General features: G+C 31.6%; 1 protein-coding gene across 6 annotated transcripts in view; it reads left to right on the plus strand.

Annotated features, from left to right (window-relative positions):
- Mp (collagen XV/XVIII-type protein multiplexin) overlaps positions 1–20088 on the plus strand; it is a 288473-nt gene that overhangs the window by 166120 nt on the left and 102265 nt on the right. The window contains exon 2 of one of the 6 annotated variants that reach the window (XM_083092199.1): positions 9526–10440. The exons of the other annotated variants lie outside the window; for them this stretch is intronic. Coding sequence (XP_082948325.1) covers positions 10246–10440 — 195 coding nt within the window. The 5' untranslated portion in view covers positions 9526–10245. The remainder of the gene's footprint in view (positions 1–9525; positions 10441–20088) is intronic. 6 annotated transcript variants of the gene reach the window in all.

Here is a 20088-nt window from a genome sequence, read left to right on the forward strand (position 1 = left end):
TGCGCGACTGTAATATATGATATATTAGGTATTATATTATCACGTATTGAAAAAAATTATCTAAAAAACGCTCGTATATCGGTAAAATAATCATGATATGGAATTATGTGCAAATTTAGTTATGAAATTAAACATTTTTACATTAGGCCGCAGAGAATCAAGTTTTTTCAAAATGTAATTAGCGATGGTACTGATTTAATTACCCGAATCTCTGACAGAAGAGATAAGTTTTCAGAATTAATTGAGAAAGAATGAGCCGCGCACACCACTAGCTCGACTGGAAATTTTTATCCAGCGTGACGTAAAATCGGCAGAAATGGCGACAGGAGAGGTATGTTCAAAAAAGTTTTCCCTTGTAGACTACGCGAATTTGCTGACGTCTTTTGCGAACGTTGTCTCCGCTCTAATTAAAGCGGGCGTTAACCGACATAATTATTTCGTCATCTGATCAAATGTCTTTTCAGTTAGCTTCTTTTTACTGTAGAGCACAAGTTTAATAATTATCAAAAATATTGCAACACTTATATAGAGACAAGGAAGTTGTGATTTTAATAAACACACATATATAAATATTACCAGATTATGTTCTATTATTGTTATTTTATGTTATTTTACATATAATAAAAATTCAAAAATCTAATAAATAATTAGAAAAATATTAAATTTTTGATTCTTTAAAATAGTTTTCTTTTGCTTTCATTATTGTCGTACATACCTTTGGCGTTCTTGATAATAGTTTTTTAGAAGCTATTATTGATATTTGATTGTAGCATGTTTGCAAATATTTTCAGTTATTAAGAGAGATTGTAGAGAAAGAAGAACCAGATAATACATTTATATATCGTATATTATTATATATCATTGACATTATATATCGTTGAAAACTATTTATGACTATATTAAAAAACATTGATAATATAATAAATATAATATAATAAATTAATATAATAAATTAATAAATATAAATTAATAAATATAATATAAATATAATATAATAAATTTTAAACCAGTACGAAAACAAGTCTTGTAATAATTATATGTATATTATTTAATTTTAGGAATTGCCGATAATATAATTGTTCTAATCTTTTTTTACATTTTATAAACATGAGAAAAATAACTAGGGGAAAAAATAAAAAACTTAATCATGTATTTTCTGTATTTTTCGATGATGAATATTTTTGCGCGTTACTGTATTTCTAATTAAATTAATTATATTAATTTCCAATATCAATATGATAAAGTTTGCGCATATTTTACGTTATTAATGACAATCATTTCGTGACAATCGATCCAGAATTATCGAATCCGACTATTCAATAAATGAATGAAGCCAATTGTTATTCAAGTTTGTGATTATAGTACGTGAGCATTTAATGCGACTCCAAATTTGACATCGCTCGATGGCTCTGCAGCGATATTATTTTACGTTTATCATTCATATAACGTATTATTACCAAAACATTGTCCTTCGTAATTGTTAGTAAAAACGGGAAATCAAGTATTATAACAACCCGCAATATATGTAATTTGCTCGCCTGATAATAAATGGCGGTTAATCGAACGACGACTCTCTAATAATGCCACTTGCACGGCTGTAAAAACAACTCTAAATTGCCCCCATTTCGGTTCGCCATCGGGAGGGCGTGTAAACGGTGAATTTTCCGAGGGTACCGAATAAGGGTACTCGCGAATATCCGTTTACGGCCGTGATATCACATGGGTGCACTTACGAAGTAAGGGTCGTACGATTGGACCACCAATGCGAGCACGAAAGCGACCAGAACAGAGCGAGAAAGTTAAAACCCTCTTTATGGGACTAGCGCGCCGGCGAGTTAGCCGACGAGACGACCGAATGGGCGGAAGTGCCTTGATTTCGCGTAAATACGCGAGAATCCGCAACGCGAGAAATGCGCGCTTCACGCGCCCACTCACCCCTTCTGGGTAAATAAATGGACACTGGTATGCTGGCGCATACCACGTGAAAATTACTCTTCCGCTTTCTCTCTCTCTCTCTCTCTCTCTTTTGCATTTTTCTCTTTGCACGTAGGATAAATTTATTAAAAGCGAAGCCCTCGCCGACGTCTTTGCACTACCGGAGCGTATCTTATGAAAGTGCATTCTTTCGCGTCGTATAATGTAGTTAAAATAAAATCGTCGCGCTGTTGTTCACGCGAAGTATTTGTAAGAGAAGTGAAATAACGCTCGCGTATCGATTGACAAGATTTTCATATTTATTTTGTACATATCATTACAATTTTATCTCACGACTTGGCAACGAGTTCGCGTACTTATTCTGGTTCTTCGTTAAATTTTACATTATCGTCAGGTGTCAATCTGTTATTTATAAGCTTCATTTATTGTATATTTTAAACAATTCGTTTATTGTATATTTAAACAATTTTTGTACATATCATTACAATTTTATCTCACGACTTGGCAACGAGTTCGCGTACTTATTCTGGTTCTTCGTTAAATTTTACATTATCGTCAGGTGTCAATCTGTTATTTATAAGCTTCATTTATTGTATATTTTAAACAATTCGTTTATTGTATATTTAAACAATTTTTGTACATATCATTACAATTTTATCTCACGACTTGGCAACGAGTTCGCGTACTTATTCTGGTTCTTCGTTAAATTTTACATTATCGTCAGGTGTCAATCTGTTATTTATAAGCTTCATTTATTGTATATTTTAAACAATTCGTTTATTGTATATTTAAACAATTCTACACACGTGTGTAAAAGAGAAGGTGAGCAAGTATTTTTAAATTGTAAAGATAAAACATTTTTATTTGCTCTCATTTTAACTTATATATATATATATATATATATATATATATATATATAAGTTAAAATGAGAGCAAATAAAAATGTTTTATCTTTACAATTTAAAAATACTTGATGAGTTAACGTTTTTAAGTCTTGAAATAAGACACTTTTCTTTGCTCACTATGATTTAATAAACCTTTAAACTTTTACAATTCACACACATATACACATATACATACGTACTTAATAATACTGTTCTTTTTTCCTAATATATGTTAAAACAAAAAAAAAATAAATTTTAATTAAAGCATAAATAATATATACGAATTATTGCAATGTTTCTGTCTATTTCTAGAATTTAATTTAATAGACCAAATAAATATATAATATATATTCAAGATAGAAAGAAAAAAAATATTTACATAAATTATCTTTTCCATTAAATGTTTTAAACGGTTAATACATAATTTATTTATATAATAATTAAAATCCTATTTGAAATTTAGTGTTGATTTTAGCTTAAATTAACAAAATAAAATAATGAAATAATAAATTTTAAATTTAAATTTCTCTCTTTATAGACTTATAGACGAATAGACCTCATACAATTAAAATAATTATTTCTCTTATTATATATTTGCAAAATATAATATGTAAATTCTATTTATACGAACGATATACAATTCTAGTTATTTTATTATTTCTTATGTCTCTTGGATCGTGCTTAAATTACACTAGTAGTTGTTGTAAATTAGTATTAAATAACTGATGGTAGAATATATGATAGAAACGCATATTTTCTTTGTTATGTTTCTAATTTTTTTTTATTGTGTGACATTGGAAATATTATTTGAAATAATACAAAAAATTTTTTATTAATCAAAATTACAAAAGCAGATTAAATATTATATATTATATATATATTTCACCATGACAAAATAATTCATTTGTTTCTATAGTAATTGTACCCAATTTTACACAAAACTTGACCGTTGCTTGATAAATCATGAGGAGACAAAATAAACATGTCACAAAATAGGTTCGAATATAAACTGCACTAAACCAATATTGATAAATCTTAATAGAGGCGTAGTTAAAGATTAATACAAGAAATTTCAAGTGGCGAAAGATAAGTGACATTGTTTAAATAAAATTACGGGCACGTTTTATAAAATTAGTCCTAAAATGTTATAGCCAGACCGTGTATGCGATGACATGTTACGTTTAGAAATTTTTTGCGTATAAACTAAAAGAAATGCTGTCGGTTTTTTTCCGCACAAGATAAAGAATTGCGAGTATTGCAATATCATGAACATATGAATACGCATGCATATAAGAAGAGAGATAAATAAATCGATTACATATATCGACAGACTTTCTTTTTTTCATATTTTTTTGTACGATAATCTAGAAAATGCTTCGTGGAGAAAAAACACTAGGGGTGCGTTCCGATTTACGCATGTAACGCATAGGCTGCATTATTGTTGCGCAGCGCTTCGAAATCGTTCCGTTTTATCAATGCGCATGAAGTGCTTTAATTATTCGGAACGGTGTCTGCGCATTCTATGCGCTAATACGATTTGAAAATGGTAAAATAGTAAAAAAAATAAATAAAAATAGAATAAAATAATAAATACAATTAAAATAAAAAAATAAATAATAAATATAAATAAATAATAATAAATATAAACATAAATAAATATTAATAATAATAAATATAAATATAAATAAATAATAAATATAAATAAAATAAAATAAATCAAGGTAAAATAATATATTAATATTAGCTTGGCTTGTTTTCTCCATATTATTTTTATTTAAAAACAGTTATCATTTCATTAGTTTCTTCAATTAAAACTGGAAATTCATATAATTGTTGTTTTTCCATCGTCAATCTCAACAAAGAATCTGTTATCTGTTATTGCGTTTCGAATTACGCATAAAACGCATAGATCGCATAAACGCATCAACGCATCAACTGCCTCAAGTCGAGAGTAGAGGCAGTCAATGCGCTGGAAGGGTGCTAAGAATTTAGTAGAATTTCTATGCAGTCTACGCGCTTCATGCGTAATTCGGAACGCACCCTAGGACGAAATGTCTCGTTTCATGCTTGCAGATACAGAATGGACCAAGGAAAGTTCATGTCACATGTAAGAGCAATTTATTTGTGCAGAAAATAATCTCTATTAAAATTTTTTTCTTATTTATATCATATCTTCTTCTTATTGATAATTTTAAAATTTCATTAAATCTTTTATCTATTTTTAGCTTTTATGTTTATTATGTTAAAATATAATAGAATATATATAATAAAATCTCATTATTAATAAAGGTAATATATATAATAAAATATCATTATTAATATAATAAAGCTAATATATAATAAAATATCATTATTAGTGTGATTTTATTAATATAATAATTTAATATGTGTGAATATAATAGAGTATCACTGTATACAGTCCAAATTAAAATATATATTTAGATAATTAAAATATAGATTCAATAAGAAAAGCTATATTCTCAAATTTTAAACAGAGTTTGATGAAGCGTAAAATAAGAAATAAAATAGTTATATTTTCAAATCAAATTTATACCCTAATAAATTTTACACTATATATTAATAATATGGTTTAATTAATATCATCATTTTTATTTTATTATTATCTATATCTCTATCAATAAAAATTATGATTCGGGATCAATTATTATAATTGTATTTTTATTTATTTTTTATACTTAGAAAACTTCAATTTTATAATTAATATACTGCAATATGTAAATAACAGTAAGTCAAGTTTCTGTAAATGTAAAACATGTATATATTTAACACACACATATTTTGAAAAATACTTAACATGCTTTGAGAAACATTTCAAGTATCGTAAACGGGACAGAAAATTGAATTTCCGAGTTTTCCAGAAGGCTGTGTTTTCTTTTCGTAGTAGAAATAGTGCAATGAAGTGATAAGAGTCGACCGTAAAAGAAGAATAAAAGCGACAAACACAAAATGGATATAACAAAACTATTTGTGGCGGGAAGTTGAAGGCCATGAAAAGGAAAGAGAGCACGGCAAAACTGAGTAATTCTTCTTGGCACTTGACACAGTGACTGTTCCTTCATACACAACCCTCGAACTTTTTCAATCGAAGAGACCATCTGATCAGCGATCTGGATATAAGTCGTCTTTTTGTCTCTATTTCGCTCCTCTTCCTAAACAATTGATATTTTAGACTCGAACTTATCAATATTATATTAAATGCAAGCGTCAAGGAAGAGAAAAATAGAATATGAAGAGTACCATTGTGTTGCGAGGAACATAAAAATACATTTTTTATGGATAATATAAAATTAATGTGACGTCAGTTGCGAGAAACGACAGGTAACGAATATTTTCGCGAGAATAAACCGACGAGTATTTAGATACGAGCACAAGTGCATTGTAGGGCTCGCAAAATCGCATAATCAAAAGATCGCTTTAGCTCTCTTGAAATTTTCCTTGAGAAAATAAAGAAGATAGAGACACGAATTCCTCTTTGCAAACGCCGTGCAAACAGTAAAAAGAGTAAGCGCAAAGAAATTTCTCGAATTACGTTTGCGGAGTGATAAAAAACAGCGGGAATGGAAACTGGCAAAGTCTACACCGCGAAAAGGACATTTACTGTCCGTATAAGATTCGCGTAGATTGTCAGCGTCATATTCTAAATGAAGTACTGGCTCTACGTTTACATACTTCTTCTTCGAACTGATTAGATATTCCATCTTTCAAGCTTTGTTCCCGGGATCATTCCACGATCCCTTCCCGTGAAAGAATACGCCCCGGGTATATTTCCGGTTATGGTGGTTTTTGTGAATATAATAAAGAGATTGTTTCAAGTCTTATGAAAATAGTTCAATTTTACCTTCTGGTTACATCCGACGAAAAAATATACATACGTAACGTACGTTATCATGTCTGCTTTTAATTATTTCCTCCTGTGTAGAGAGTACACTTCAAATACGGATTTCTCAAAAAGCGCAACGCGGAAGCGACTTTAAAAATTCACCGGTCGCTAATGATTTTATACGCACGGAAATACCACGTGAAATAGTCGAGATACACACGCGCAATCTGAATTAATGCGTTCTATCTCTTATTCGTTGTAATTATTTTTTCGCAACAACATGTCAGAACGATCCGGCCTCCATATCCTATTACTACGTAATAATTATGTCTCTTGAGCGGATATAAAAAATTATATTCAGCGAAAATTAGCACATGATGCTTTTAAGCCTTAAATGACACAGGTTATTCCAATTTGAATGAGATTTTCTGTTCTATAAATAAAGTGTAAAAAAGCCGCGTTATTCAGTATATTAAATAATTCGCGGTTTTTCCTCACCTGCGCAAAATTATGTGCCGACGGGATTCCACGAAGACGTTCTATTATGCTGCAATCTCAAAAGGATATTCTCACAAGAGAAATAGCAACAGCTTTTAAAATTCTTTGATGATAATATAAAATTCATTATATTTTCCGCGAAGAAAAAATGTATTATTAATCAATTATTATTGAATCACTTAGTAATTAAACAATTTATTTTTAAGATATGATGTTTTCAAAAAATTATACTTGTTTATATTAACTCCTTTAATTAATTCAATTATATCGTGATTATGCCATGCTTAATAACTATATCGAGGCTGGAGAACTTTAAATAAATCATTGTATTTATTCTCTTTAAAAGGCTAATTAATTTAATATACATCTACAAATGTGAATACGGTCTCATTTATTCTAATTAACATTGAACTCTTGTAGAAGAAAGTAATAATGAAAGTAATAATGATATAATTTACAACTATATTATTTTCTGATAAAAAATTTTTCTCCTCAACTATAAAATTTCATATTCTTCATTTTCATAACGTATCAATTTCTTTTTAAATTATAATTTAAGCTATATTCTCACATCTCTCTCTAGAGATATATATATTCTCTTTTATCATTCTATTCTCTTTGTAAAAAAAAAGAAATTTTCTCATTATCATCGCACTTTGGAAAAAATATTCATGTTAAATTATTACGAACGCAATTAAAATATTTTGATAGTGGTAAAAAGAGAGAAGCGCCTAGTCCAATAATTTTGAGATTGATGGACTCGAGTCTATTACTTCGTTTCTTCATCTTCATTAGCTCTCTTCTTAATCAAACAGATGTGCTTGCACTCTTACGTTCGCGTCTGCCATTTACCGCTATAGCACAAACCGACAATGTAGACAGACGACACTGCGTCGCTTGTATAAAATGAAAATAGCATTACCGAGAAGGGATAGAGTGGAAGGATGGAATGGAAATAACTTCACCGCGTGCCACGACAACTCGGTGAAATTGAAATTTGTGTTTAAGATCTCGACACTCCACCCGCTGTTGCGTTGCGCTAATTTATGTGGATGTCAATTCGGCCGTCAGCGAAAATGAGGCATTTCCGAAGTAATGAGTTACAGTTAATATATTTTATCTGTTTTCTCTGAATAAATTTTGCCACGAGAAGGAAGAAGTAGGCGAGAGAGAAGGGGAAAGAAGGTTGGCAAAATCTTAGGATATTCTATATGCACTAAAAATATTGCATCAAGAGAAACATTAATAACAGGGAAGTCATTACTTTTATACATACACATGTATAATATTATCAAATTATGTTTTACTATTATTTTTTGCTACTTTAATATTGTAAAAGTTATAACAAATAATAACAGAATTAAATTTTTAATTCTTCAAAATAGCTTTTTTTTGCTTTCATTATTGTCACGCATATTCTTGACAATAGATTTCTTCAAGTTTTGAACATGCTAAAAATAAATATTTTATATATATATAGTCTTACTATATATATATAAAATATTTATTTTTAGCATGTTCAAAAATACTTCTACAGTTATTGAGCGAGGTTGTAGAGGGGAAAAATATATTTACGTAATGTATATTGTTGACATAGAAACTGTTTGACGCGACTGTTAAAAGGCAATCAGTAATATAATGCATTTTAAACAGTATCAAAAAAATTATGATAATAAAAATTATTATAATTGCAATTATTATTGCAATTTATTATAATTGTTAATTTTAGGAATGGAATAATAGATAATACACATTTTATAAACATGCTAATCAAAAAAGCTAAAGAGAAAAAACTTAATTATTTACATGCGTTTTCTATATTTTTTGGGGTCGATACTTTTGACCGATATATTACATCAAGATATGGACAATATAAGATTAAACGTTGTCTATATTTCTCGACTTATCGTCGCGATAGTTTGAATAATCAAAGCGTTAATAGCATCTTCCATATTTATCAGAAATTTCACCTGACTCTGAGATAATAACGTTGATAATGACGGAAACCAACATATTTAATATGCAGCGTTGCCGCGCGATCGTTGTAATATAGAAAGCCGTAGAGTCATTATTTCCACGATGTAAACCGCGATAAGTTCCCTCGACATTTAAAGGCCTTCAGAGTTCGTCTTCCAAGCGCGAGGAGAATACGGGAGGCGAAAGATAGAAGGGAGGAAGAGAAAAGGAGCGTAGGAGAGAGAAAGAGAAAGAGAAAGAGCGAAGGGGATGAAACGGAAGGAAGAGAGATGTAGTGAACGAGGGCACGGAGTGGATTGAAAGAAAATCTAAGAAACTCGAGAAACAAGAAGTTGCGTCTTCGACCCCGCTCGGTTCCGCCTCGTGCCCTCATTATATGCATCCCTGCAGAGAAATATCGTCGTCGGGGTTATATACCTCGGGGACTGAAACATCTCCCGAAGAACTTCGTTGTTGATTATTCAGACAAATTTATATCGCGAGTCATTGTTATTGCGAGCTAAAAGCGTGTGCGTATCCGCGTTGAACTTGTTGATCCATCGAGTCTCTGAAGAATCATCGCTGAAGAGAGGATCCTCGAGAGACGACGACGGACATTCCTAAGATCGTCCGTGAAACGAAAAACGTCATGGCGGAACACATGGTGTCCCAATATCACGTCCAGCAGTCCCTTAATTAATCTCTCCCCCTTCGAGGACGAGGGCATCTACGCGGCTTCAAGAATGACACACGAGGATTCGTTCGACAGGATGTCGCCGCCGTCGCTGACGTCGTCGATATTCGAGCGCGAGGAAGTGATAAAGTTATAATGATCGCGGGAGATCGCGACAAGAAGAAATTATATACATATACATATATATTTAATCCCTCGATCCTTCCCGCCCACATCACCAGGGAAAAGAAGAGCTATTCATATATACATAGATATATATATATATATACATAGATACGTATATCCATGTTTTTTCGATCCATCCCGCCGTGGATGGATAGAGAGGTTGTCTGTTGAGTGTAAATTTCTATTTCGAACTTCGTTCGCTGGACGAAGCGCGAGTAATCGCGGCGGACGCTAAAAGAGGAAATAAAAAAAAAAACGAAAAGGGGAGAAAGATGGCGATGGTAATATCGCCCCGCAGCAAAATCGTCACACTGTCCCTACTGATCGGCATCGTTACACTAGTCGCTCTCATTATAACGGGCGTAATCGGTATCTGGAGCGGAAAGAACGAGAAGACTAGCGGCACGGGGACGAAAATGGTCAGCAGTAAGCTCCAACAGATCACCGGGTATGCGGCCATGCAACACGTGAGTAAAGAATAGATGTTGATCGTATAGCGCGACAGAATGTGTGACTTATTTTTCATTCCATTTTTCTCATATCGCTCATAATCAGTGCCTCTGTCCATCGAAAATAATGCACACAATGCATCTATATTATTATTATTTTGCGAGAATATGAAATCTCTCTTTTATTGGAATGCTCTTGTAATGGAAGAATTCAGGTTAATGAATTTTTATCACGTGAATATAAATTATAAAAATTAACTCAGATAATTTTTATATGATAATAGAAGAATGTCTATATATTATAAGATGGATGACTTTTATATATAATCAGGCGTTACTTTTACAATTACATTGAGTTAGATATGTTTAAAAATTCTTCGTTTTTTGAATAAAATTAAGTTTAAGAATAAAATTAAGAAAATCAAGTATGTTATATTCATCATATTTTCAACAATTTAAACCAATCAAATAATCATTCGATGAGCATTCGACATGTATATTGTACATTTTCTCATTATAATAGTGAATACATATACGGAATGTGTATCTAGACATATTATTACTAACACATAAATGGCATAAAAACTACTATTATTATACTTTTCCTTCGAAAAAGCTTTAGAAATTCAATTTTGAGATAGTGGCGCGCTTGTTTCCTTTTATGTAAGATTCTCGGTACGAAGATTTTGCCTTCGTAAGAATTTTCAGTCAATCTCTCGACGAAAATTGAATGTCTTTGATGCAAGGACTTAAAAAATAATAATAAAGAATTTTTCTCTATATAAAATTACTGGAATTCTTATATTTTTCAATTCCCATTTTTCGATACAAAATATTGCGTCAAATAAGAAAAATTTTGGAGAATTACCCATCCTTATGTGTGTACGAACAGATTAATTTTAAGGTGTTAAAAAAAATTCAGATTCTCAATTTAAGATTCCGTCGACATTTAATGCTAAAACTTCGAAAAGTTTAGCAAAAAAATGTAAAAAAGATGGCATTTAATTAAATTCTCGTTTAGCGCACAAAATCGCTTCTCATCTCTTTTTCACGGAACACTTTCGTTCAGACTGTTACGAGAAGACTCCGTATACAAAAGTCATTCAATTTTCACGGAAAGGGATCGATTCTAAGTTCTCGCGGAAGCCTGCGGCTAATTTATGCGTTTCTCGAAAAGCACATAAACGCATCAAAGATTTATCCCACTGGATGAAATAATATTGCGCGCGTACCTGAAATTCAGCCCTCCCCCTCTTTTCTCCGTCCCCACCCTTCCTCCCCCCGTTTGGTATAATTAAGTTAACGTGCTCGCATCCCGCTTGATTGGATGCACCTATCCCGAGATGCAATTTTCGACATCGTCCAACATGCAAGATCGCGGGAATGCTCCATGTCCTCCGCCACGCGTGAGAGGCGCCCCTTTACGCTCATCTTCTCATGCATATTAATATTATTCGACGCAAACCGCGAATTGCTCCGAGGTTCCCGAATCACCGAGGCTCGAGGAGCGCAACGCCTGATGTAAATAAACGAAATTAACGTCACCATTATCGACTATGCCGCGCATATTCGGGAATAAATTTACCCGACTGTATCGGGGAGGCATCGGGCTTGGCGAACATATTGCAGTTTTGGCGCTATTTATCGGAAAGATACGCGTGCGATCGCGAAAACAAGTAAATGTCGAGTAGCGAGTAGCGCGAATATTCATTCCGTCGTGCATTGGAAACTACGGATGTTTAATCCGTTTATCGGCGGAATAACGGAAGCGTCGTGACGGAAAACTTTTAAGTAGGTCTTATAATTTACATATTTAGTCGGCGGTACCGCCATGAATAAAATTATACATTGATTTGCACGAATACGTAGATACATATTTGCATCTCTGTTTCGCGCGAGCTGCTTCGTGTTGAATTCATGCATGCATATGTATTAATATTACATGGTGTAAACCGCGCTGGTATCGCAGCTACGTCATATCAGAAAAGTCCTATTTACTTGACAAAGACGTGCTGAGAGGAATTCGAAATTTATTTAGTTTGCGCGACTTGATAGAAACATGCAGGATGTTTCGAGATAGAGCAATCTATCTCAGAACTGGTAAAAATAAGTTCCTATAAAATTTTTTTCTACAACATCTTTTGTCATAATCAAAATTTATTTATTTATTTTATATTGATCAAATATGTTCATCTTGGAAACAGTTAATTTTGACGAAATGAAGCGAGACTCCTTTTTCAGAAATAAATGACAAAAAATTTGAAAATATATAAGAAAAACTTATTAGCTTTAAAATTAAAAGGCTTGGAGATTATTTGACGCGACAAGAAATCATGCTATTTTAAAGATCTTTATTTAACAAAAATAATTATTACAAATTAAAATAAAAAATAATTATTATAAATTATTAAAATCTGTAGAATGATATAGAAGTTATTTTTAAAAAATGCTTCTCAAATTTTAACTTTAAACATAAATATCTCGGTAATGATATCGTTGTATAAAAAATTTTATAACAACTTATGGAGTTATTTTTACCTGCTCTACATGTCTATGAGAGGAAATTATCCTTTGTATCGTACCACTTTGTATAATATTGAGGTTTGGCGTAGCCAATGCTCGCGATTAATACTTCATTTAGTAAAGGATTGTCAAACAAGCATGGAATTTGGCTAGCAGCGGTAATTATCTCGTGGGACTGTCGTCGCCGATTAAAAAGTCATGTCAGTCGTTGGTAATTGCTAATTAAAAATTCCTACACCACTGTGTATTCGCGGCTACTCTTCCCGCAATTATCAATATTCCGGTTTTCGAGTCAGCAAGCTATGCAGCAACTCAGCAATCCCACTGTGACAATTAAAATTGAAAACGCGCGTCCTATATTTACTTATCATTAATCAACGATAATCAAGTGCATTGCGAATTTTACGACAAATGGATAAATTATTTCATAATAAAGAATTTTATAATATAAGGATTTAACAAGAGGTATCATCATCGACCCGTCATTCCGAGTGAAATTTTACGGATATAAAATAATAATAATGATTTATGAAGATATGAAAATAAACTGTCGTTTTATAAACCTACATTTCATATTATTTTAACTGTCAAAAATGTTTAGCATTTTTCGTGAAAAAAAATGTATATCATTTAACGTAATTTATTGAGGATATCAAATGCAACCAATCAACGTTTCTATAAAGAGGTTGTTTTTAAAATCTTTAGTTATCAAATCTAAAAATAAAAAAGATATGAAAAATCGATGGAACGTTATTTCTGTTCTGGAACGATATTAAAACATTTCGTGCACTTTTTACTCTTATTTTCTAATTAAATTTCCTGCATGTGCTTTAGTTTCGAAAATAATTCTTCGGTCAATAATCTAAACATATCCAAACATTGAACATTTATCTTCGCTAATAGAGAGAATGTGCCCAAAATTACCAGACGGAAATATAATATACTATTTCTGTACAAAATAATAAAAAAGCTGAAGCTGAGCATAAAAAAACAAAGATGTACAAAAAATACGCGGTTCTAATTTTAATTGTCGCAGTGGGATAGGAATTTCGAGTTGCTAGATAGCTTGCTGACTCAAAAAAATAAATAGATATTTAGTTAAATGTTTATAAAATTAATTCAGTCGGTTAATTGCAACTGCCGACTTATTAATATTAATATTCATAAGATAATCTTAATCATAAAGAATCTTAATCATAAAATTATAAGAAAGAAAATGTTTTTCACAAAATATATAATTAACATTTGTAAGAAGGTTCAAATTATATATATATATATATATATAATTGTGCAATGGAAACTATACTATTTATAAAAATATACTATTATATAAGTATACTATTTATACTATTTATGAAAATATTTGTGAAAATATGTATAATTAAATATTTATATAAAAATACATATTCTGTACATTATTAATTAATATACAAAAATTATAATAACTTTATATATTTATATCTTGCCCTAAAATTTTTTATATTTAATTTTCTCTAATCTCTCTACAAAAATTATAAAACGGAAAAAATATCCGAGATTTGATATGCTTCCTGAATGACAGTATTGAAGGACAAAAATGTAACAGGAAATTAAAGTAATGGATTTAAAGAGAATGCGAGTAGAAATGAATATTGGGAATTTCAATTAGATTGACAGCATACTTACGTGTGCGATTGTACGGTAATTGGTTACTTTCAAAGTGCTCAGATGCACGTGATTCAAGAAATTGGTTCTACAAGTTTCTATGTCGGACCGCAGATTATTTAAATTTTAAATAATGAAAGATATATACGTAATATTATACAAATTTATACAGTATGTCTCGGAATCGTAGTTTTAATGTAGCAACAAATCTCGAATGATCTTGCAATATGACATCATAAGCCTTTCGTAAGGCTTTCATAAATGTTTTGGATTTATAGGTACATAAATAATTACGCAATTTAGAAACAAAAACTCCATTTTACGAAGAAAGGACAATCAGTTCATGTTTTAAAGATAATCCAGAGCTTTGTTATTAAATATCAAAAATAAAAAATTATAAACTTATTCAATTTTTATTTTATCTTTAACTTAGCAATTTTTTTACAATTATTTTTAACAAACAAGATATAATGAACACTACGATGTCGACATGTGTTCCTAATATAACAATGCTTGAATTTGATCAGGACGTCCTAGAGACAAATCGTTTCTGACGTAGAAATGGCCGCGAAATCTTGGCGATATCAGTCATGGCGCTGAAGAGAAATAGGCAATCCAAATCGCTTTAGGAATCCTATGTAGTCTGGTAGACGATATATTCACGTTCTTGCAAACATTACCAAAGGTTTCCCATGCCAAGGAACAACTAAATCTCATGGCACGTAGTGTGCTCCTTTTATTTTTTATTTTCTTTTTTTTTTACTTTATCCTCGAAATGTTCAGAGAAATTTGTCTGCCTTAAGTACGGCTCGGAAAATCGTCGCGTTTAACTACGAGTCTGATAAATTACGGCGTACCCGTATAATACTATTTTCCCCCCTCAGCTCAAACTAAATACGTGAAGAAAACGACGACATCAACAACATAAAAGCAATCGAGGCACGATCGAATAAGTGTATTACGTATATATAATATAATTTTAAATCACCTTTTATAAAATCACCTTTTATTTCTCAACAGCACGTAAATATAATGTGTTTTTGACATGATTAGTTGCCATAGTTTTGGCAACGTGATATTCGACCAATATATCAAATCTATCGAATACAGATCTAAATTTGTTTACAGAAATATAATTAATATTATTATACATAATTACGTTTAAACGTTAATTATTAAACGTTAATTACGTTTAATTATTATACATAATTACGTTTAATTCCACGGATAGCAGATTTAAATGCAAAGCTAGAAAATATATAGTATGACTTATGTCACAAACTTTAATAAAATTAAAACAATAATTCTTAGAAATTGTTAGTAATAATTAGACTTAAATAATAAATGTTTGTGATATTATCGAGGTATGATGGTATGAAGAATCTTACTCAAAGTCAGAATAAAGCACTTTTACGAGGTACTAAATGGCCAGTAGTAGAAGGAATTCTGATCTACCGCGGAATCAGCCCATCTAATCCAAATCTCCTTAGAGAGAAACGAAATGGAACTTTCCATAAAATATATTTCCCTTCCTAAGAACACACACACTTAGCGTCGAATCCTATATAACTCACTGCTGGCCAAGTTTATATTGCCGTACCAAGTCATCGCTGATCGTGATTGCAAGAGTTGTAGGTCACATATTAAAGTTAAAATTCAATAATTTCAACAGTATAAAAATATAACATTTAAATCATAGATATAATTCACTCTTATCAAATTTCTGAAAAGAAAACAGAAATCATTTATGAGTTATTATTTTACAAAAAATATATATAATAATAATTACACAGGTCTGCGAGGGTCAGTTACAAAAAGCAGAGTAGGTGAATCTGTAGATCTTTTGACGCTGAAAATAGCCCAAAAATGGCAATTTCGGCAAATTTCATGAATTTATTATGGAAGAACCTAATTTTTTGAAATATTTCTACCATTGGCATAGTATTAGTCTTCACTTTTCAAATCCATTTCCGATTGCTGCCGCACGATATTTTTTCATTGAGATGTACAAGTATGAAGTTATAAGAAAATTTATATTAAAAAAACTTTACATAGGCATCAATATGGCAGATTCATCATTTAACTATAAATTACTCGGAAACCTGCTGGAGATATTCTGCGGCCAGATTCGTTTTCAGTGTCAAAAAATCTATCAGATTCCTACTCTGTTTTTTGTAATTAACTAAACCTAAAATTTCGCAGGCCTGTGTTATTATAGATATATGTATAGATATAGATATTTATAATATATCTGAATGTGTCTACTGAAATATACAATATCGGTCAAAAGTATCATATCATTCACACAAAATACAGAAAACGCAAGCTTCCTTTTCTCCCAGAGCTGTTTTGCTCATGTTCATAAAATATGAAAAGTGTATATTATCTGTTACTCGAGGTTCTTGAAGTTAGTTAATGTGTAATTATTATAATATTTGCTTTAATATTATTTAAAATGCATTATATTAAAAGTACTTTTTAACATAATTAGTCGCATTAGTTATAAAAAGTTTCTACTGTTAACAATATGCGTTATGTAAATATATTATTCATTTTTCCCTTCTAAATCTTTCTCAACAACTATAGGAATATTTACAAACATGCTAGAAGCAAATATTAGTAACAACTAAAAGAACTGTGGTCAAGAATATTGTAAATATGTACAGTAGTATTGAAAACAAAGGGAGACTATTTTGAAGAATTAAAAATTTGATTTTTCTGTTATTATTTATAATTTTTAATTTTTACGATATATTAAATCATAAAATAACAATAAAAACATGTAATTAATTATACTAATATATACTAATAATTATATACATATATTTTTATTCATTAAAATATTAATTTCTCTATTTTTATAAGTGATGCAATATTTTCGATCAGTAGTGTATGTAATTTTATTTCCCACGTTTCTTTTCAGGATATATAATTAGAGTTTTATTTCTTTAATTTCGCGAAGTTCGACAAGTAACATTTCGAGAACTAAGAAATTAACTTATATCGACGGCAACGCGAGGTTAATTCGATAGATAATTCGGTAACAATGTTATTTGTGCTTGAGATGATTTTTCACTCGGCAAATACGGCATCTCTCTCGCTAGATATGACAATATAACATTCTTGCCTGGTGCCGATCCTCAAAATACTTCAAATCGAGAGACGTTTGGATATCAGACGCGGATCGTCGGTAACGGAACGATGCTGAGGCCCCCCTGAAAGATATTTCGGCAGAAACGGATAGCTATGGAGCCTGCCAACGTCCATTGAATTTCAAGCAAGTCCGTTTGCTGAACTCGAGAGACAGAGAGAGAGAGAGAGGCGAGGTCACGTCCGCGCAAGTGCTCTCCGCGAAGAATCGACCCACCTAACTTCGATTTATATCCTGCATGCTGGCACCCATCTCACTTTTATCGCGCTTTTAATTTGGCTTTTCGCCGTTCTGTTAAACGAATTAGAAAAACGCGGCGCGATGCTACTTCGTTGCCGGGGTACGTCGACTGGGAACCAGAGATTCTTGATAACTTTATAACACGATGGGGCGGTCTTGTTCGAAGAAATATCGCGAAAAGACAGGATGTAAAGATTGAGCGTTAAAATAAACGGTGTTCTGCGGTTAACTTTCGTAACTATCCCTTTATTCTGCATTAGAACTCATAAAACTTTCGGAAGTTCGTCTTCCATCTCTGATAGCTCTTGCTGTAGCGTTGTGGCGGGTGGAACTTTAAAGAGTGCTTTTAACCAACTCTGAAAAATCGGGCTAACGCTACAAAAAGTCGGTGCCACTCTACGGTGTTTTCAAAAGTTTCGGCAAAATCATCGGTTTTGCTGATGTACGCTTTTTCTCGCGTGCGATTCCTTCCGGGGGAGATTTTTCCGCATCTTTTTCGTTGAAAACTTGGCGAGTGTTTTAGGATTACACGCCGTGCGTATAGAGCTTTGCATTAAAAAAACGGGCGAATTACGCCGCATTCTTGACATTAAGCTTGAAAAACTTGCCGGCGTATCCCAAAGCAAATTAAAAGCTTGCCCCGGATTTAAAGTTTCTTTAGTAAGCGTCCATATGGGAGATGTACCTCACGTGAAAAATATGATAGCGCGTTATGACATAGTCTAAACTTTTCATATAAGCTTACCACAAATAGTAGCAGCGAAGTATGTTTAGAAAGGAGAAAATTATTTTGTGAACTGACCTAAAAACAGCTGTCCCATCTTCTACTTGTTTCTACTATCTACGATACTATGAACAGCGGTGCATTTTTTCCAGAAATAGCGAGATACCTACGAAGGTTGTAGATAGCCTCAACAACTGCGCAGCTCCTAATGGACTATCTTTTGTCTGCTACCTATTTTTTAGCAAAATGTGGAAATATGACGTCAAAAGAAAGAGAGAGAGGAAAAAACAATAAATCTGCAATTTAAAAGAAATGAAAAGATAACTTAAGTTAGAGAGAGAGAGAGAGTACGCGTTAGAGAAAGAGATAGTAGAATTTTTATTTTAATTTAGTACAAGTAAAAGAGAAGGAGGGAAAACGCTTTATTTTACTTTTACAGTGTATTTTATAATGATAATTTATTTTCCGGCGCATGTGATTTTCTTTTTGCTCTATAAATTCCTTACTTCAACATAACTTTGCCGCTTTAATCACGAGATAATTTCTGATAAAGTTTTTAAAAGTAAGAGCGATACTATCCAGGAGATTAAATGACTATCGAGCTTTATAAAATCCTCACCTAAGCTCATGACGTAAATATTTCAGTTGGTAATCGCGGAGTGAAAATTTTTCATGATCTCCGAATGCCGTAGCACGTTTTCAGTTTATAATAAAAAAAATATATATATCCGGATGGATATTACTTGTTAAAACTCCAATGCGACAAATCTCCGAAACGCGGTGTGGAATTGATTACGGCGGCTTTTTTGACGTTAATTCGTTCACTGAATTTTTGATATCCGCGCAATTATTTATTTCTACTCTTTTAACGTATTACAGTGTTCTGGATCGATGGAAATATCGTTGATTCGCATCTTCGTGTACAAAGGAAGTTGACATATTGTCGGTGTTTGTGTGTTTCGAGTCGGCGAACGCGGCCTGCAAACTGCGGAGAAACGTGCGATTTTATCCCGCTTGTCCTCTAAAGCCACGTTTAATACGCTAAACGAGCATCGTTGGACAAACTATCGAACGAATAGATTTGCAGTAATGTGTACATACGTACAAGGATTCAGAACAAATATGCTCGTTCAGTCGCGCTTGCTACTGATTCTCTGCCCACATAACATTGACGTCTGATATTCTTGGACATTCATCGCAGATATTAATGTCCCGTAAAATATCAATATTCCTATACGTTTATTAATATTATTGTGTTTTATTTATGTAAAAAAAGTCAGAATGTATGGAAGTTATTAAAAATTATTATTATTATTCTATTTTATACATAAGGGAATTTAATAAAATTATTTACTCTTAAGTATGATTAATTTAGAAATATATA

Source organism: Camponotus vicinus, unplaced genomic scaffold (assembly GCF_025532165.1).
Source record: "Camponotus vicinus isolate PSW18456_S1 unplaced genomic scaffold, iyCamVici1.0 SCAF_2, whole genome shotgun sequence".
Taxonomy (NCBI): domain Eukaryota; kingdom Metazoa; phylum Arthropoda; class Insecta; order Hymenoptera; family Formicidae; genus Camponotus; species Camponotus vicinus.